Genomic DNA, 20,954 nt, shown 5'->3' on the forward strand with positions numbered 1-20,954 from the left:
GCTGGTCTATAGAATCTGTTGGGATATGAGAGATTTCTTGCTTCCACCTCAATCATCAGTTTCAGGCTGCAGAAGAGAAAGCATTGATGGTGTTTAGCTTAACAGCAGCAAGAGAGGAAGCAGGTGAAGGAGTTTGCTGTAGGTGGCAGCATTTTGCACAATCAGGTGAATCATACAGAATCAGGCACACAAAATCTAAAATATGTGCTCTACTCTCATCAATCTCTAAAGTCTAAAATGGTCTTTATGACAAAAAGTTGTTCTATAATTTATCACAGGGTAAATAAGCAAATTCCTTCGAGGTCAAAAATTAAGACAATCATTACTCAAAGTCCCATTGAATCCTCAGTTTCCTTTAGACCAGGGGTCCCCAAACTTTTTCCTGTGAGGGCCACCTAACTTTTCCCTTCTCTGGTGATGGCCGGAGTCAGTTTGTAACAGAAAAAGTGTGACGATTGCAGGAGTGCCTAAATGTAAAAATGTATTGTTTTCCAGATAGCACAATCAAATAACCTTCTCTGGGTTCTTCACAGAAAAAAATCCAGGAAACAACACTATTAAATAAATACCTTATTTTCCTGACTATAAGCAGGAACCCCAAAGTTTTTTTTTAAAAAAAACCAGTAAACACACACATATAAACCGCACCAGACTATAAGCCGCAGATATCTCTGCTGCGCCAGGTTTTCCACAACGATGCAGCAGTTGCAGAGGGGGACGGACGGACGCCCAAAATTTGAGTCATAACAGGTTAATTGAATATCACATTTATTACGGTTGAAAAAGACAAGTTGCCAAGTTTAGATTTAACTGAACTGATTACGGTGTCATGTTGGCACTAAACCTTCGGACCCACATGCAAGAACACGACCAGAAGAGACGAGGTAAAGTACAATAATGATTTATTGGACTCAGGGGATGAATACTGGAGTAGAGGACCAGGTCGTCTTACTGCCGATGAGAAGGCACAAGGTTAGAAACTGCGTGGAAGTGATTATCCGGAAATAATCCGAGAGGGCTTACTTGAGAATGGTGGGTGATCGGCTTGGATTGGTTTGAGCTTGAACTCGTTGGAGAGCGGGCAGTGATAGCCAACGATCGGGGAAACGGCGTAGGTTCCGGTGTAATGATTTCCTTTTTCTCCGGTGAGGTTCGGAGGTGGGTCTCCTGACCCGGAGCGCTCCGAAGGGGAATCCGCCGGAGAAGGATCCACGAGGAGGGGAAGGCGAACACACGAGGAGTGGCGTCTAACCGGTAACACCGGTAGCGTCGGGGAGAGACACAGGGGTAGGCGATCCACAGCGGGAAGACAGACTCACACACAACGCAGGGGAACTGGTCTCTAGGGAACAACGAGGAGACAGCTGGATAACCTGACGAGGGAGACAACAAGAAGTTAGAACAACGAAGATCACAGAGGGCCTTTCTCTGGAACGGTCTGTACCAAGGTAAGCAAACACTCAGGCGATGAGGAGTGACGCTGCTGCTTATATCCAGGGCTAACGCCCTCTCAACGAGCTGCAGGTGTGCGCCCAGGTTGAACCCCGCTGCTTTCCAGGGGTGGCACATGGGTGACATCTCGTGGGTGTCCGGGGAATAGCGGCTCAGAGACCAATGATAAGAACAACTAAAGGAAATAAACCAAGAAACAAAAAAAGGGAAAAACACAGACCCTGACATACGGTAGTTTCTGAACGGTAACTGTGACGGTAAAAGTGCTGATGTCATGTTGGGACTTAGCTTTCGGACCCGCATGCAAGAACACAACCAGACAGGCGAGTAAAATACAATTATGGTTTATTGAAAGAACAGGAAGCAGGTAGTGAATACTGGATCAGCGGACCGGGTCGTCTTACTGCCAACAGGAGACAGAGTTAGAGATCAATGGTGATTTCCAGGGAATAACTGAGGAGTGCTTACTTGGAAGGTAGGTGATGTGGACGGAGTGGAGCGTAGGTAGTGAAACTCGTAGGAGAGCGGTCAGGTAGTTCCACTGAGAGGACGGCTTGGAACTTGGTCCGTCAGTGGTAGTTCTCCGGTGGGTTCGGGCGTGGGTCTCCAGACCCGTGGCGTCCCGAAGGGGAATCCGCCGGAGATGGATCAATGAAGGAGGAAGGACGCACACACAAACGAGGAGTGGCGTCTGACCGGTAACACCGACAGCGTCGAGGGAGGACACAGGAGGTAGGTACACACGAGGAGTGGCGTCTGGCCGGTAATACCCACAGCGTCAGGGAAACACACAGGAGGTAGATGATCCACGAGGGGAAAAGGCACACTCACTCAGAACCCAGCAACGATGGATCACACCAGAGCAGCGAGGAGGCGGCAGGATAATCTGATGAGGAAGACAACAAGGGGTTAGTCTGGAGCAGATCACAGAAGGCCTATTTCTGGAACGAATGTTACCGAGGTAAGCAAACACTCAGGCGATGAGACGAAGAGGTGCTGCTGCTTATATCCAAAGTCCACGCCTTCTAAACGAGCTGCAGGTGTGAGTACGGGTTGAACCCAGCAGCTTCTCAGGGGTTCTGCGTGTAGGTGACATCTAGTGGACGCCAGGTGGAACGACGGTTCCAACCACAATAAAAAACCATTCAAAACCAAAAATAAAGAAAACAGACTAACAAAATGAAAGGGGAAGACACGGAACCTGACAGCTGATCCTTCGTGTCTGCTACTAGCATGTGCTAAATGAAAATGGGTGTCTTCTTCTTCTTTAGATTTCAACAGCAGCTTGCATCCATTATTGTTGCTCTACTGGATCCTAATATCTATACCTCAAATTCTCATAATGATCCCAGTATTTAAAAAACCGAAAAATCTTCTTTTTCCCCTCAATGCTATTTAACTGACCAACAACATTCTCAAATTTCAATTCCCTATTAAAACCTAATTCCATTTTAATGGGCGCTTTCTTCTTTTATTTCCAATTTTGACTTCCAATGATTCACTTCCTGCTAAAGAGCCCCCTGGTGGTTGAAAAAAAATCCACACATCCCCAAATCGGCTTATAGTCCGGAAAATACGGTATATGAAAAAGAAATCTGAATGCTCTGGTATTGTTCAGGGGGTTGGACCAAATGTGGAGGCGGGCCGGATCCGGCCCACAGGGCTTAGTTTGGGGACGACTGCTTTAGACTCACAGCGACCTTGTATGCGCAGTTTGGAGGAGTGTGCTCTTTTCCCCAACTGGGTGCTCTGTTTCATGGAAATAACCATCCATATCAACCTCTAAGGTCAAAGGGAAACAAAATCACTCTGAAGAAGGCATAAAAGCTGTTACTTTTCCTCAAAATCAAACAAACCCGTAGATCTCCAGCACATGGAATATGTTCTGTAAATTTGCTCAATTGTACTTTTCATTAATTTTACTAAAAACTATAACAGTATCATTAATTCTTAGTTCTTTTCTTTATTAAAACCCCTCACTTAACAGACACGCAATATGCTACGACTACTACTACGGATATGGTTACTGGTATCCAAATGTGCTGGGTACTTTTGCTCCATGGAGAATGCTGACGCATGTGGATATGGGGATCCGATCAGACACTCAGGAATCCAACAGACCTCCGGTCATTACCACCCCCAATATTATCAGGTAATTAATACTCACTTGTTTACTTATAAATACAAATTATACACCATCACCATTTTATATTCTAAATATTATATTTAGAATATAAAATGAGTTATTTTACCATAATAAAACATATTTTATTTGGGTAAATAATAAGATGGATGTTGCTTGACAGGAAATATGCCATTCATTTAAGTTTATCTATCTATTTGATTATCATTCCTATCAGAATTGGTGCTTAATAATCACAAATTCTGCCACAGTTGTAATGTTAAAATTTAATTTACTGTGATTAAATTATTGATCCACAAATCTTCTGGGAACAGAACAGTCAGAGTAGCAGCCATTTTTAATGGGCTTTTGTCTCATTACAGAGTAAAGTACAACTGCCCTCGATCATTCAATGTCAAACCTGTTGACCCTGATGGTGACCAAGTAAGATGCAGACTACCGACAGATTCGAATACAAATGAGTGTGGGATATGTAGCCTTCCTAGTGGCTTCTCTTTTGATCAGGTAAGAATCTATCTCTTTATACCAAAAGTTAAAGAGTAAAATGTGCCTGATGTCTTTCTTTCCTATCATTTAACAGAACCTCTATGTAAACTAACGACTTATTGTAAATAAATGAACTTACAAAAACATTTAAGATGACCATGCTCATTTCAAATGGCATATCTAAATATGGTAAAGGGACACATAACTACATTCATTTACCAAATAGATATGAAGTATTTTTCCAGAGACAGAAGGAAGATCCTGGTGCCCAGCTAGACTCAACCCAAAGAAGCAACTCGAAGCCTTTCCACATTCCCATCATTCGCTTGATTAGCACTATGTACTTAACATGAGCTCAAGTTCTACTCCTTGAAATCTCTGGATGGTTTCTTGATAGGGAAACATTTCTGATAAAATCCACAGTAATTATTTAGGATGTGGGAAAAGATGAGGGTCAAATTTGGAGGAATAGCATTTCTGATCTGACTTCAATCAGTTTGGTTTGGTATCATCCGAGCTTTGGACAAAAATCACCAGGCTTTTTTCATGTTTTTGAGCCATAAGATTTGGTGCATATAGCCAGTGGAGCCCGAACCTATTTTCTTAAGATGTACTACCGTAACATTTTGCTACCCTTGTCTGGTCACCACAGTGAAAATCTTCTGGGTGTACCATTGTACTGTGGGGTTCTTCGCAGGCAAGTATAATGTTGACAGAAGAAAAATCAGTTACTCTTTGTCTCAGCCACAGGGCTTGAACAGGATGGGAGTGTGGCAGATAATCTAGAGCAAGGGACAAGCATGGTTGGTTTCCCTCCTGCCTACACTCTGACGTTTTTGGGTACTTAAAACAACTCATCACACTGCATGATCTGAACATAAATGACAAGACCTGAGCAGCTTTAAGTTATATGTGTGTGCTCTGATAATGAAGAAACATGACTGGTATAAAGGTTATGTAACTTAGTGGTTTAACTCTGCCAGTGGTTCAGTTGAAGTAACAGCAACAGAAATTGATGAACTGCAGACGTGTAAAGGGTCTTTGCTGGAAAGAAGTCAAGCAGTGGCAGAAGTTGTTATTCAAAATACACAATTTTTCAAAATATTTCACAAACTGGAGTTAAAATGAAAACCAATAAAACAAGTCAAGTCATCCTGAGTCTCTCAGGAGAGAGAAAAGCCATATGCAGCTCATGACATTACCAATGTTTCTGACACCTTTGGGTGGATAGATGGATTGATGGACAAACAACCCTTAAGACATTTCTCTTTCTTGTCAGAATTCCTGCACCCTTACATATACTCCTCACACTGCTCAAACTGGATACAACCCAATTGAGCTCGTGGTGGAGGACTTCCCCAACCAAGACATCACATTGACTTACTCTGATGGATCCTACACAAGAAAGTGGCCCCAAGCAATGGCACGACGTAAACGTCAGGCTCCTTTAACCACCACAGAGTATCCAACCACCACAACAGCTCATCCAACCACCACAGAGTATCCAACCACGACAGCTCATCCAACCACCACAGAGTATCCAACCACCACAGCTCATCCAACCACCATAGAGTATCTAACCACCACAGATTATCCAACAACCACAGAGTATCTAACCACCACAGAGTATCCAACCACCACCACAGAGTATCCAACCACCACCGAGTATCCAACCACCACAGCTCATCCAACCACCACAGAGTATCCAACCACCACAGCTCATCCAACCACAACAGATTATCCAACCACCACCACAGAGTATCCAACCACCACAGATTATCCAACCACCACCACTGCCCCTCCTACCTCTACTACAACGGCCCCAATCATACAGTCTTACCGATCATCAATTGGACCTTTAAGCATTCTCCCCCTACAGTTTACTGTTCTGGGTAAGTAACATTTTTCCTAAAACTTACTCAAATACTCAAAATGTCTTATGTCTCATTCATTTGTCATCTGATTTCCAGTGGAGGGGGACGAAGCTCCTTCATGCCTCGATGGCGACTACTTTCCCATTTTTTTGGCACCAACTCCGGTTAATGGAGTAAATCTTCCTGCGTACGTCAACCGCACCCTTGAAATCAAAGTCAGTTCAAAAGCTGAGCACGCAACGTAAGCAATTTTCTTCTTGTTTATTATATGTATTATATGTTATTGAAATTCCTTATCATATTCATTCTTGCTTGGGGTCATTTTAGAGTAATGTGTGTGTCTTTCCATCCTGCCATTAAAACCATTTGTTCCTCTATAGGATTAATGACCTAATTGTGACAGGTCCATATGGCATTTTAAAGGAGAGACCCTCCACGGATACATACATTATAAAATGGACACCAACCGAAGATGAAGTGGATGGGCATTTCCCTATTTGCTTTGTGTCTGAAGCAATGGATGGGTGAGTATTAAAAACATAGCCTAGGTAATCTATTTGTGATTCATATTGAATAGCATGGGCAAAGAATAAATAAATTAATCAACAGCGTTTCTTCCACGGTTCAAAGTATTTTCTCTTGTTTGCTGCAATTCAGGTATGGCAGAATCTATCACTCAGAGCTGCGGTGTGTGACTGTTGATGTTAGTCACCATGGTGAGTCATTAAAGGAGTTTATCCACGATATTACTAATAACCTTAATCCTTCGTTAATTCATTACTTAACATTTTAACATGAAATTTTGAACTCAAATAAGTAGCATCATGTGGAGAAATTGGTTTAACTTTCAGGTTAGCACATATTAGCTGAACCCAGCTTCTGCTCTAGGATGACAGCATGGCTGCCAGGTTTGGTTCCTCTACACTGAGTTATGTTTTATGATTTTCAGCTGAATACTTACTAAACTAAGACATTGATGAAGCAATCTACAGTTCATGGATATTTGCATGATTGTATTACACACCAAACAGCTTCTTCATAAAAGCACTTACTACTTTTTAAATGGGATGTCATCAAGCTGACAGGAAATAAAAACTGTTTGTAGTCAAACATTCATTCCTGGTCATCTAGATGCTAGAAATCCACTTCATGAATTTTTTATTTTTTTTTTACTTTTTTTTTTTACTTTTTCCAAATGCTCCATACATATCATCCAGGAGAAGCTGCACATACATTCTGTACACTGGACACAACGACTTTGCTAGTCTCGATAATAGCCAATCTACCCATACCCTTTCTAATTAAAATTAAAAAGAGAACATAAAACAAATAAAAAAATCAAACTTAGGTTTTCTTGTCTACTCTTCTTTCAAGTCATCACAATTTTAAATCTCTTCTCATCAGTAATGAACTGTAAGGCTCTATAAGGATGCCCAAATCCACAGTATTATTCAATAAAATCTGATCTCTATGGTGAAATGAAACCACGCTAATTTCTCCAATAATTCCTAAATTTTCCTGATTCAAATTTTATGGAAAAAGTCAGCCTTTCCATAATATAAATATTATGCATTATATCAACCCAATCTTACCTTTGAGGAGCTTCTGCCTTCAGCCATTTTCTAGTAATGGCTTTTTTGCTTGCTACCAACATAATCCTATATATATATTAATCAGCTGTTCTTGTTAATCAGTCCATCCCTCTTCCCATGTACAGATAATCAAACGTGAGTGGAATATTCACCCCCCAGTACCTTATTCATACAATTCTTTAAATCCTGCCAATAGGGTACTATGTAGGCAATCCCAGAACTCATGGCAGTAACCCGCGCACCTTCTTTTCCACATTGCCTCCAACATCTTGTCTCATGGTGTTTTCTTCGTACTGGTGTACTGAAATATCTTACAATATTTTTCCAGCCAAACTCTCTCCACAAAAGGGAACAAGATGTTTTCTCCTGTTGCCCACATATCTCCTCCTAGTTCTCCTGTGAAAGCCCACAATTAGCATCTTTTTCGCTTTTATATATGTTGTATTACTTTTCTTAAAATTTTCCAATCCTGTGTACAATTTAGAAATTTTCTTCCCCAAGTTTGATTCATTTGCTGAAATAAACATCTTAATTATACTTGATTCCGGGGTGCTGTGGTGGCGCAGGGGCAAAGCACAACCCACGTATTGAGGCCTTAGTCGGTGGTCGCGGGTTCGATTCCAGGCCTGGCGACATTTGCCGCATGCCTTCCGCCTTTCTCATAACCCTCTTTCCTGTCAAACTACTTTCAAATAAAGGCCTCTAGAGCCAATAAAACCCTTAAAAATTAGACCAGATTCCAACTCAATTAAAAATCTTTAATAGTTCCTCTGTATAATGCCTGAATTATAAGTACCTGAAGAAGTCCTGTTGTTTAAAAATCATATTTATTCTTTATTTCTTCAAAGCATTGTATAGTATTTTTCTTAACCACCTCCCAGAATATCTTTGGGCCCTTTTCCCCATTTATTGTCATGATGTGTGTTTGTGAGTGGTGAGGGAGACACAGGCAGGCCCAGGTTGTCATGATGAAAATTAAGATGATTTAATGACAACTCCAATAACAGTACAAAACAGGACCAATCAATAGGGAGGACAGGACATCACAGACACTCACAGGGGAACAGGACACAGAAAAACCAAGAAATAAATACACAGAAACAACCCATCAGGGTGGGCGGAGGGGCAACAGATGGAGGGCAAGAGTCCACAGGGAACTAACGGAAAAAACTCAGTCCAAAACACACACACAAAAAGAAAACACGGTCAGGGCGGGGTTTGCTTTGGACAGTCCACGGGCCGGCCACGGCGCAGCAGGTAGACTCCTGGAGGCGGGTTCGGCGGGCGACACCGACACATGGCGCGGACCCCATGTTGGTGGTGCTGGATCCACCGAGACCTGGAAAAGGTAGCTGGAGGCTCTGGAGACGGAGTCTCGAGAGGAGCACAAAATCTATGCTCGCCTTTTAAGCAGCGGCCATGATGGAGTTCCCCTCACTTCATGATTTTGATACTTTATCAGGAACATCTAGCTTTAAAATAATCAAAAACTTTAAATGGTACAACTTTTCAACACATTTGCCACTACCCATAATGATGTGAAAATAATAATGTAAAATTTACCCTGTGAACATTGTAGAGGCTGTTGTGACCTGCAACGGAACAACTATGACAGTAGAAGTGGCAAAGACCTACACCATCAAACGCAACAAGGACAACCTGCATCTGAATAGCCTCACTGATCCTTCTTGTGACCTCCAAAGACTCTCCAACGAAACCCATTTGGTGGCTGTCATGGAGCTGGGCGCCTGTGGGACATGGGTTGAGGTACAGAGAAACAAAAATGAACCAAACACTGGCAGATTTAAACAATGAAAGAAAGAATTAAATGACACAAAAAATTAAACCAAACCAAAGAATATACGTGTTTCTGAAAACTATTGTGCATATCAGATCTTCTGTCTGAACATTTTCCTTTAGGGTCAGTCATGCATATTTATCAGGACAGGACGTTTTGTAACTGTAACAAACTGTTATTTAATTCTTTCTTCCCAGGAAGATGAAGATACGATATACTTTCAGAATGCGATCACTTCAGCTGACCCAAATCAAATAATTTCCAGGAAGCATGATGTTGAAATCGCCTTTGCCTGCTCCTACTCAAAACGAACCAACCTGACCCTGGGATTCAGACACAAAAACCCGTACGCCTTCAGAGAGAAGGGCTTTGGTGCTTTCACCTTCCAGTTTGAGTTCTTCCAGAGCGAACTTTTCAGGGAGCAAGTAGACACCAGCAGCTACCCGGTGGAGGTTTACCTGAAGCAGATGATCTTCATGCAGATCGAGGCCACCTCATCCATCCCTAACACTGAGCTGTTTGTGGAGTCCTGCAGGGCGACTCCCTACGACAACCCCAACTCCCGCATCAGCTACACCATCATCGAAAACGGGTACTGAGAGAACAAAAAATATTTTTTTTACTGTTTACTACAAACCGGATTCCAAAAAAGTTTGGACACTAAACAAATTGTGAATAAAAACTGAATGCAATGATGTGGAGGTGCCAACATCTAATAATGTATTCAAAATAGAACACAAATCACAGATCAAAAGTTTAAACTGAGAAAATGTATCATTTGAAGGGGAAAATATTTTGTTTCAAAATTTCATGACGTCAAAAAATCCTGAAAAAGTTGGGACAAGGCCATTTTTACCACTGTGTGGCGTCTCCCCTTCTTCTAACACTCAGATGTCTGGGGACAGAGGAGACCAGTTTCTCAGATTTAGAAATAGAAATGCTCTCCCATCAGGCCTCTAACTCTTCAATCGTCTTGGACCTTCTTTGTCACAACTTCCTCTTTATGATGTGCCAAATGTTCTCTAATGGTGAAAGACCTGGATTGCAGGCTGGTCATTTCAGTACCCGTATCCTTCTCCTACGTAGCCATTATGTTGTGATTGCTGCAGAATGTGGTCTGGCATTATCTTGTTGAAACATGCAGGGTCTTCCCTGAAAGAAACGACGTCTAGATGGGACGTCTAGACGTCGTCTCTCCAAGAGAACATAATGCAGAGAACATAGTTAATGTTCTCTGCATTAACTATGTTAATGGAGCCTTTCCAGACATGCAAGCTGCCCAGGCCACCAGCACTCATGCAACCCCAGACCATCAGTGATGAACGGAGCGTTGATAACAACTTGGGTTATCCTGGTCCTCTCTGGTCCGGATGACATGGCGTCCCAGTGTCCATAAAGAACTTCAAATCGTGACTCATCTGACCACAGAACAGTCGTCCATTTTGCCTCCCTGCATTTTAAATGACTCCTGGTCCAGTGCAAACGGCTGAGCTGGTGGAGCTTAGAAATGGCTTCCTCTTTGCACTGTAGAGTTTCAGATGGCAGCGGTGGATGGATTGTGTTCACTGACGATGCTTTCTGGAAGTTTTCCTGAGCCCAGGCTGTTATTCCCTTGACAGTGACATTCCTGTTTGAGGTGCAGTGACGTTTAAGGGCCTGGAGATCACGAGCATCCAGTAGAGTTTTACAGCCTTGACCTTTCCGCACAGGGATTGTTCCAGATTCTCTGAATCTTTTGACAATGTTACAGAGCTTAAAGAGCTCCGGCTGGGGGCCGGATTTCAGGCTTTTGACCAAACGGTCCGACTCAACCAAACTGTAGTCTTCGGGTTTAAAGAGCTCCGTCTACAAAGATGTCTGCCAATCAGAGTTCTAGCTCCCGTGTTCTTGACCAATAACTGTAAAACGGTTTGTAGAAAAGAAGCGCATGCGTTCGGTTCGGCGGATAAATCAAATGCGATATGAAAGAAGATGGAGTTTGTCTGACCCGGTAAAGAAACACGTTTACTTGAGAGAGGAATTAAAAACAAGTGGCGTTGGGCATGGCTAGAGGAAAGGGGACAAGACGGGAAACTGGCGGACATTTTTACAAAAGGGCGGCGCTGGGATTCCTTTGGGGGGCGTTTGGTCGAAGGTAAAGTTTACACCTTACAGTCACAACAATATCAGTTTAGACTTTGAGCACCTTGCTAAAACTGTATTTCATAGCGTTCATTTTATGGCGTTAACACCGGTGCTGTAAGTGGTCCGGTATGAAACGGGTGTGATACAACAACTGTACCGCAGCACTTTTAAATTTCAATAATCAGAATGCAGAAATTGTTTCCGATGTTTTAAAAGGTTTATGTCAGTCTGCCTTTTCCCCATCGATACGCTTCCCGACCGCCCTGCACCTTAGGGGCTTAAAAAAAAAAACCGAGACGCACATTGCGCTAAACTCTGAAACAGGAGAAGCGGGACATAAAACGGAGCGACGTACTAGATGTGAATTATGGCATAAAAACAGAGAATCCGACGCTGAACAGTGAAAAATTAACACATGATGTGAAACACATGATGATTAGGCGGCGCAGCAGGTGATGAATGAAGATTACTGATGGTCAATAAACAATAAAATAAATCTAGCAACAGGAAAAAAACTAAAGTGAACATAGCAATAAACCAAGAGAGGATTCTTCATTCATTTCCATTTAGTTTCCTTTGATACTAATCAAAGGAAACTAAATGGAAATGCAAGAATAAACTAAGAAACTAAAGTAAATACAGAGGAATAAACTGATATGGCAAGACCTTTAGAGCAATAATTAATACAGAGACTGTATGGCAAGAATAAACAGACACTATTTCCAGATAAAAGGTAAAATAATATTGTTGAAGTGCCGTGGGTTTGTTGAGACCACATCTAGTACTGAGAATAAATATATCTTACAGACCATAACAGTAAAGAACTGATCACTTATTTATGTTTTTAATTAGATTTGATATATTTATTTCTTCAATATTATTTTTCATGTCAGTGTTAATGTCATGAGGCTGATGACTCCATGACACTTTCAATTTGACTCATTAGGATTTGATTAAGAAACAGATTTGTTCTTTGTAATTTCTGTCCAGTAAAACTATTAATCTATAATCAATAGACGGGTCTATATAAAGATATAATCCATGTTTCTGTCTCATATTTGTATGGCATTAAAAGGACCTGGAACTTTTGTTTTTCCACTGAAAGCTCTGGTTTGCACAATAAATGCCATGTGGGTGAAGTTTTATGGATGATGCTCTGATGTCCCATTCTCCTGAAGGCAGCACAGAGCTGCACCACCAGAAACTGACAGAAACACTGAAGAGAAGAAGAGCTATGATTAATGTAGTTACAGTTCTATCCATGTTTTAATGTTGCAGAGCTCAGTCGGTTTGCAAATAGTTCAAAGTTTAAACTGGCATGTTGAACATCTTTTATCTGGTCATTTGGTGAAATATTTAACAACTAGAAAATGGCAAAAAATAAGATTTTTTTTTCCACTCTGATTGGCTGCTGTTAGGCCTACCAAGTTTAACTTGAACGTTCATTGCATTTTTCATAGACACCTGTGAAAATAATTTCTGTTCCCATGACTTTTTTGTTCTCTGGGAAATTATCTTGATGATAAATACAGAAACAAGCATAAAAATCAAAACATCTACAATAATGATAGTAATATTAATGTTAAAATAATGGTCAGTGCAAAGTAGCCTACAAATTCTTTGTTGGGGGGCGGTGAGGGACCTGGATAAAAGCTGGGGGGAGAGGGGGGGCTGAAAAAGGTTGAGAAATACTGGTCTAGATGGTAACGTTGCATGTTCTAAATTACTTGCAGAAACATTGACTGAAAGGCTCTTATTTAATGCTGAGGGATGTTTGCCTGTAAGGCTAACCTTTAGGGCACAGACATTTTACATTTTGTTTTGAGTTAAAATGTACTGAAGTCTTAATTAAGTTTGAGTGTTTAGCTTGTTAATTGTATTGTTAGAAGCAATTGTTGCACTATTCAAAGACACTTTTCATTAAACTGTGGCAATAGCAACGCTATACTTAATTTCTATCATAAGTTTCAGGCTCAGAATTTTTTTTTACTTTAAGCCCTGATGTTATGCACGGTTGATGATGATAACTTAAAAGTCTTTCCTGTTTTACGCTGGGTAACACCATTCTGGTATTGTACTATCTTTCTGCGCAACAATGGTGGAATTGGTGATCCTCTTTCCATATTGGCTTCAGAGAGACACTGACACTCTAAGAAGCTTTTATACCCAATCATGTTGTCAATTGACCTGATAAGTGTTAATTGGTCTTCCTGCTGTTTGTTATATGTTCAATTTCCTTTTTCCAGCCACTTATTGCTACTTGTCCCAACTTTGTTGGGATTTGTAGACACTGTGAAATTTTGAATCAACATATTTTTCCATTAAAATGTTACATTTACTCAGATTACACTTTTGATCTGCCATCTATGTTCTATTAAGAATAAAATATTGACATTTGCCATCTCCATATCATTGCATTCAGTTTTTGTTGACAATTTGTTTAGTGTCCCAACGTTTTTGGAATCCGGTTTGTACAAACTGTTTTTCTGTTTGTCTAAAAGAGTCTAACCACTGTTTTCAGATGTGAGAAGGACAGAACAGTGCAAATCTACCAAAGCCCAAAGTCTCAGTTCAGGTTTGGCATGGAGGCTTTTGAGTTCATCGGAGCTCACGAGGAGGTAAAGTTATTTTTTCTGAGTGTTACAGGACCCAATGTGGGTGGGACCAAGTCTACTCAAATACTATAAAGAATGTCAAGAAAAACCCACCTATAATACTGTTATTTATCTGGAGAACAAACTTTTAGTCAGGATTTTTGCAGATCTTCATCTATGGTGACAAATAAATTAAAAACTGCTTTTTGACTACCAACACATCTTGTCTCAATGCATCCACAACAGTGACACCTACTGGCCTTGTATGGAACCCAAAATTGTTTCATCCATCCATTATTTAGCAGGCTTATCCTTGCAGGGTTGCGAGTGGTGTTGATACCCAACTCCAGCACTCTAAGATTGTTTCAATTCAAGTATAATATTGCAGCTAATTTTCTGCAAATATACGTTTTTAAATGCATTGACAAAAAAAGCTAAATGTGACTTTCCTCCATGTTTCTGCAGGTCTACATCACCTGTTCGGTCATCATGTGTGAGATCGACTATCCTGGAACTCGATGCTCTCAGGGATGCATCAACTCCAACTCGTGGAACAATCGCAAGAAGAGGGACGCTTCAGCTGAGACAAGCAGCCACTTCATTTCCCAGGGTCCTTTGCGCCTTGCTAGGACAAAAGATGCCAAAGGTGAGACTGAAAGTTCAGCCACATGAGCTCCCACTAAGACATCACATTAATAACTCATTATTCGGCTTTAAACTGATGATGTTTTTGCTTCATAAATGCCTGAGTTACTGACCACGACTTGGGTTTTTACTGTGCTCCCTCTTTGTCAGCGACTGGACCAAGCCTGAGCCTGGGCCTGAACCTGGTCTTCATCGTCGGCTGCCTGCTGGCGTGTGCAGTGGTCGTCTACCGATCTAGAAGAGCCAAAGCTAAATACCAACCACTGGCAACCTCTGAGACAGACTGAACTCAGATCTGCTGCTTCCTTAGTTTCTGTCTTTTCCCCACTGGTGGTTTGAATGATAATTACTCCATATAATAAAAAAGATAACATGATTAGAAAATAAAACGCTATACGTTATGTGTACAATGAAATAATGAGGGTGTTTGTGGATGTACTTCTGATTGTTTTCAACACAAATTTAGATCATTTTGAAAATAACAGTGCTGAGCTATACGTCAGTAATATCCTTGATTTTATACAAGTTATTTACTCAATTTTCTGACACTTTTTTACTTGTGGAAAATATGTAAACGGCTGTGAAAATGAGTGGAATAAAAAGTTGATAAAACTACTGAAAACGACGCTGTGTTTCATCTCTAAGTAAATAAGCTGGGTTTAGACCCCCAAACACCAAGGGTGGGACTGTTGTGTAAAAAACCAAAAGTATTGTTATTTTAACCACGGTACATGTTCTATGCAAATGTTTAAAGATTGCTACAAATTGTGATTTTCTATTGTTATTTCTGTATTCAAAAAAAGAGACTGTATGCCTGAAAAATTCTTAAATAAAACTAGGCCTGTCGCGATAAACGATAAAACAATTAATCGGACGATAAAAAAACCTATCGAGATCATTTTAATAATCGTCTCTTCCTGCCTTTTTTTCTTTCTGTTGATGACGCTGAATGAAAAAGGCTCAGTTCCGGTGCTCTCCACTGACCCTCCCTTCCTCATTTCCTTAGTCTAATGTCCAGCGCACATTACACGAGGCCCATTTTCAAACCCTGAGAGACACATTAGCCGACAGAAATCCTAGGTATAACGGTTCGATCGGGTTCGTCGTGCCGTGTGGTGTCCAGCCACATGGGCACAAAATAATGGCTATAAGTCCAGTTAACTAATTTTAAAATCAGGCATTAATCAATGCTTTACTAGAATCTACCTGTGATGCTGTGGCTCAGCGTAAAGTCCTGACTGAATGAAAATCATTATAACTTATTTATGTTACGTTAACAAAGAACAGCTGAAACCTTACCGGGTTTATCAACTGCGGTAGCAATTTGGCTCCAACTCCTCCCCTTGTCATTTCTATATTCTTTCACAAAACATTAAATAAATATTAATGTTGTTTCCACATATCTCCGATGTCCTCTGGACTTCGGGTTGCGCCGTGTCAGCTGTTTGGGATTCCCCTCGGTAATTTCCCCTCAGAAAGCAGGAGGAGAATCCGCGCTTTCTGATTGGCTACCTGTCACATTCAGCGTTAAGCTCCCAGTCGGGGAAAACCCCTGATTTAGATCGGAGCGGCTGACGATCTACCGTAACCCACCACACACCGCAGGATGATCGGTTAGATCGACCAACGATCTAAGATTGTCATAAGGGGAAAATAGGGGCAAAAAATGGTGTAGTGTGAACTACTGCATTAGGTAGTCGGATGTTCTCATCTTCTCTATTTAAATCTAGTGATTACTGAAGGGCAATACATACTTCATAATCTGCACTCTTTTGGTTGAATGCAGTATTTATTTACACTTTGGCTTTATGTTGTTTAGTTTTTATTCAAGTACGTTTTTTGTTAATGGAGACTGAGAATCCATTTTATTTTTGTTTTTGGTTGTTTTGTTTATTTAGTTTATCAGTTCCAGTGTTTCGTGTTATTTTGAAAATAAATATCAGGAAATCGCATGTATTATTAGTTATTTCCATTAAATCAGTGTCAAAAGGTCTTGAAACAATATTGTCGTTTATCGCAATAATTTCTTTAGACAATTAATCGTCCAGCAAAATTTGTTATCGTGACAGGCCTAAATAAAACATTTTATTGACAAAATGATTTGTTGTCAAAGTTTATGGAGTAAAAGTAATCCAGGATGATGGTTTTATTCTTTTGAGTGTACTTTGTCTGTTTTTGATATCATCTTCGAAATCAAATTTAGGGGACGACCAAATACGCCTTTTTCTTTTCTTGATGGGATTTTTACACCCTTTGTCTTGATACGCAGATACTGCTCACGGGCTTGCGGGTTATTCACAGAAGATACTGGAATATTTAGTTCATGTAGAGTAGTTAGGAAATGGGAAACAGTCTGATGATTTTTCGCTGCTTTTTCAATTTCTGGTGTTGAGAAGGTGTTCGTTTAATATTTCCTTTCAGAATGTTCAAAGATATCTCACATAATCGGGTGAGCAATGTGCTAAAATATATTTACGGTTCTGAGGAGTGGCTTGGTAAAGGGCTCTGAGAATGGGAGCATTCCTGTTTATGAACGCAGACATTCTGACTTACTATGTTTTAGGTACATACACAACCGGCCACTCGTGAGGTAGTATTCCCATTCTCAATCTGTAAGGTTCTGGGCAGGCAGGAGTAGGATCTACGATTAAATATCCATGAGCTTCTTTAGTTGCATCTTCAAAACTCTCCAGGAAACTTGCTTTTGCTGATGGGAAGATGTGACGTGCTAATATATCCACCTGTAATTTATCTCTAGGGTTCTTAAAAGAGCACCAAATAATTACTGTTCAGACTAATGGTGCGACTGTATTTTTCCTGCTGAAATACATTCTGCGTGAGATATAGAACAGACATATTTCTATGATGCAGATATTGTGTGAACAATTTGGCTACGTCAGGGTGGTTAGAGGCCTGGAAAATGACATTGTCCAAAATGACCAGGTGACTTTGATTTGGTGGAAACAAATCTTCATCCTCCAAAGAATCAGGCAGTCCTTCCACAAATTTAACATTTTTATTCAGTTTTTGCAATTCACCATACAATGGTTGAAAAGAAGTAAAAATCCAGGTAATATTGTCAGGTAAAGCATTCATGACATGATCAATATTTTGCATTTTTCCTACAAAGTATGATTTTCCACATCCACTCGCTTCTACAATCATACATGAGAAAGGTGATTTGAATCTAGGATAAAAATAAATCTCCCGAATATCACCTGAATAAGACATTTTTTTCTCTCTTAAACTCTAATAACCAAAAGGTAGAAATGAACCATCTGAAAAGTCTCCTTTTGTCATACACAAACTGAAACTTTTTCAGAAATGTCGCGTTTTTTAAGAAGTACCCCTTTTTATCACGTTTGATGGTGCGCTGAGGTACCTCAATAATAAAGAATTTGTAGGCTACTTTGCACTGACTATTATTATATCATTAATATTACTATCACTATTGTAGATGTTTTGATTTTTATACTTGTTTCTGTATTTATCATCAAAAATTATTTCCCAGAGAAAAAAAAAGTCATGGGAACAGAAATTATTTTCACAGGCGTCTACGAAAAATGCAATGAACATTCAAGTTAAAATTGGTAGGCCTAACAGCAGCCAATCAGAGTGGAAAAAATATTCCTATTTTGTGCCATTTTCTAGTTGTTAAATATTCCACAAAATGACCAGATAAAAGATGTTCAACATGCCAGTTTAAACTTTGAACTATTTGCAAACGACTGAGCTGCAGCATTAAAACATGGATAGAACTGTAACTACATTAATCATAACTCTTCTTCTCTTCAGTGTTTCTGTGAGTTTCTGGTGGTGCAGCTCTGTGCTGCCTTCAGGAGAATGGGACATCAGAGCATCATCCATAAAACTTCACCCACATGGCATTAACTGTGCAAACCAGAGCTTTCAGTGAAAAACAAAAGTTCCAGGTCCTTTTAATGCCATACAAATATGAGACAGAAACATGGATTATATCTTTATATAGACCTGTCTATTGATTATAGTTTAATAGTTTTACTGGACAGAAATTACAAAGAACAAATCTGGTTCTTAATCAAATCCTAATGAGTCAAATTGAAAGTGTCATGGAGTCATCAGCCTCATGACATTAACACTGACATGAAAAATAATATTGAAGAAATAAATATATCAAATCAAATTAAAAGCATAAATAAATGATCAGTTCTTTACTGTTATGGTCTGTAAGATATATTTATTCTCAGTACTAGATGTGGTCTCAACAAACTAATGGCACGTCAACAATATTATTTTACCTTTTATCTGGAAATAGTGTCTGTTTATTCTTGCCATACAGTCCTCTGTATTAATTATTGCTCTAAAGGTCTTGCCATATCAGTTTATTCCTCTGCATTTATTTTAGTTTCTTAGTTTATTCTTGAATTTTGTTCTTCATTCATTTCCATTTAGTTTTATTTGACTAGTTTTATCCTCTCTTGGTTTATTGCTATGTTCACTTTAGTTTTTTTCTTGTTGCTACATTTATTTTATCGTTTATTGACGGTCATCATCAGTAATCTCATCACCTGCTGCTCTGCCTAATCGTCATGTTTCACATCATGTGCTGATGTTTTTTCACTGTTCAGCGTCGGATTCTCTGTTTTTATGCCATAATTAACATCTAATTCGTTGCTCCGTTTTATGTCCCTCTTCTCCTGTTTCAGAGTTTTGCACAATGTGCGCGTCTTTTTTTTAAGCCCCTTAGGTGCAGGGCGGTCGGGAAGCGTATCGATGGGGAAAAGGCAGACTGACATAAACCTTTTAAAACAACGGAAACAATTTCTGCATTCTGATTATTGAAATTTAAAAGTGCTGTGTTGTTCTATCACCCCTGTTTCATACCGGACCACTTACAGCACCGGTGTTAGTGCTATAAAATGAACGCTCTCTATCATGGTATCACCCATGGAGGGATTTCTTTATTTAAATGGGTTCATTTTTCAGAGGGATACACAGTGAGGGTATCGTGATTTTAGCTGCCAGTAGCAGGAGAGCAGAGCTGCGCCAAGAAGCTAACAGAAGCTACAAACACTGAATAGAAGAAGAGCTGCCATCGATACAGTTCCAGCCAAGCATGATTTAATGTTACACAATACAGTTTTACCAAGTTGCTCAAAGTCTAAATTGGTATTGTTGTGCATTTAAGGTGTAAAGTTTACCTTCGACCAAACGCCCCCCAAAGGCATCCCAGCGCCCCCCTTTTGTAAAAATGTCCGCCAGCGCCCCCTGCCGTTCTCTGAACGCCCCCTGGGGGGCGGTACCGCCCACGTTGAGAACCGCTATGCTAGAGGATTCTCACCATCTTTCACCACATAGATCAAACTGTGTCTATGTAGAGAATTTTTTCCTGCACTCACTCCAGACAGCTGAAAAGTTTTAAACGAGCATAAGCTGTAGTAAACGATGCTATGAAAACATTATTTACCTTGTTGGAAGGAGTGATGCAGCATTTGCTGTAAATCCACTGCACCATGCTGGTTTCAGGACTGAGAAAGTGAAAGTACTTCACCTCGTATTTACCTGAGAACAAGAACTTAAAAGAACTCATCAAGATCACTCACAAGTGTGGTCTGAGAGAGATCGTTTCTTTGTGCAAACTTGCCCCAGGAGCTATTAAGACATAATTCAGCTACTTGTCTTTTAGCCGGATTCACCTCAATTTTGTTCGCATCCAACTGGATGCCTTGATTGAGTTCGTAATCTCTCACATTTTTCAACTTGCTCTCGTGATCCACCGCTTCAGACGGATAGCCGCTGGCTTCCTGTTTCCCCTTCAGAAAGGTGTGAATGTATTCTTTGAAGATTGTGTTACTGCTTCTCTCAAAATGCCAGACCTCAGTGATTTTTCCAACACGATACCCACACTGCAATGCCTTTTGGAACTCCACACTCACCCAAACACCAGTCAGAGCCCGCTCCTCATCCTCATGGGTGCAGGAACCCGTTTGGTTGTTAATTTCTGCACATGTGCGACAAAGAGTGAAAACTAGCTTACTCAGATGTCTTGTAGGGCAGAACAGGAAAAAACAGACCTCACGGGGGATAAACAGTGGCTCTGATGAACCCAAAGTAGTTGTTGGGATCATCAAAATCTTTGGAAATGATGGTCGGGTGGCCTAGCGGACATGCAAATGCAGAGATTACGTACAGGTAGAGAGATGTGAAATCCACATAATGCACAGACTCACCCGGCCCTGTGATTGTTTATTGAAACAAACAATCACA

At 40.4% G+C, this 20,954-nt stretch overlaps 1 protein-coding gene across 2 annotated transcripts in view; it reads left to right on the top strand.

Annotated features, from left to right (window-relative positions):
• Positions 1–15,333, top strand: part of LOC103460752 (uncharacterized) — a 29,229-nt gene extending 13,896 nt beyond the window's left edge. For both annotated transcript variants that reach the window (XM_081605611.1, XM_081605612.1), the window contains 11 exons: positions 3,440–3,604; positions 3,958–4,099; positions 5,361–5,973; positions 6,052–6,196; positions 6,336–6,479; positions 6,613–6,671; positions 9,127–9,314; positions 9,543–9,937; positions 13,991–14,087; positions 14,529–14,709; positions 14,859–15,333. In XM_081605611.1, the coding sequence (XP_081461737.1) occupies positions 3,440–3,604; positions 3,958–4,099; positions 5,361–5,973; positions 6,052–6,196; positions 6,336–6,479; positions 6,613–6,671; positions 9,127–9,314; positions 9,543–9,937; positions 13,991–14,087; positions 14,529–14,709; positions 14,859–14,995 (2,266 nt within the window). In that variant the 3' untranslated portion in view covers positions 14,996–15,333. The remainder of the gene's footprint in view (positions 1–3,439; positions 3,605–3,957; positions 4,100–5,360; positions 5,974–6,051; positions 6,197–6,335; positions 6,480–6,612; positions 6,672–9,126; positions 9,315–9,542; positions 9,938–13,990; positions 14,088–14,528; positions 14,710–14,858) is intronic.
• Positions 15,334–20,954: the final 5,621 nt, after the last annotated feature.

This window comes from Poecilia reticulata, chromosome 3 (assembly GCF_904066995.2).
Source record: "Poecilia reticulata chromosome 3, P_reticulata-male-v2, whole genome shotgun sequence".
Lineage (NCBI taxonomy): Eukaryota > Metazoa > Chordata > Actinopteri > Cyprinodontiformes > Poeciliidae > Poecilia > Poecilia reticulata.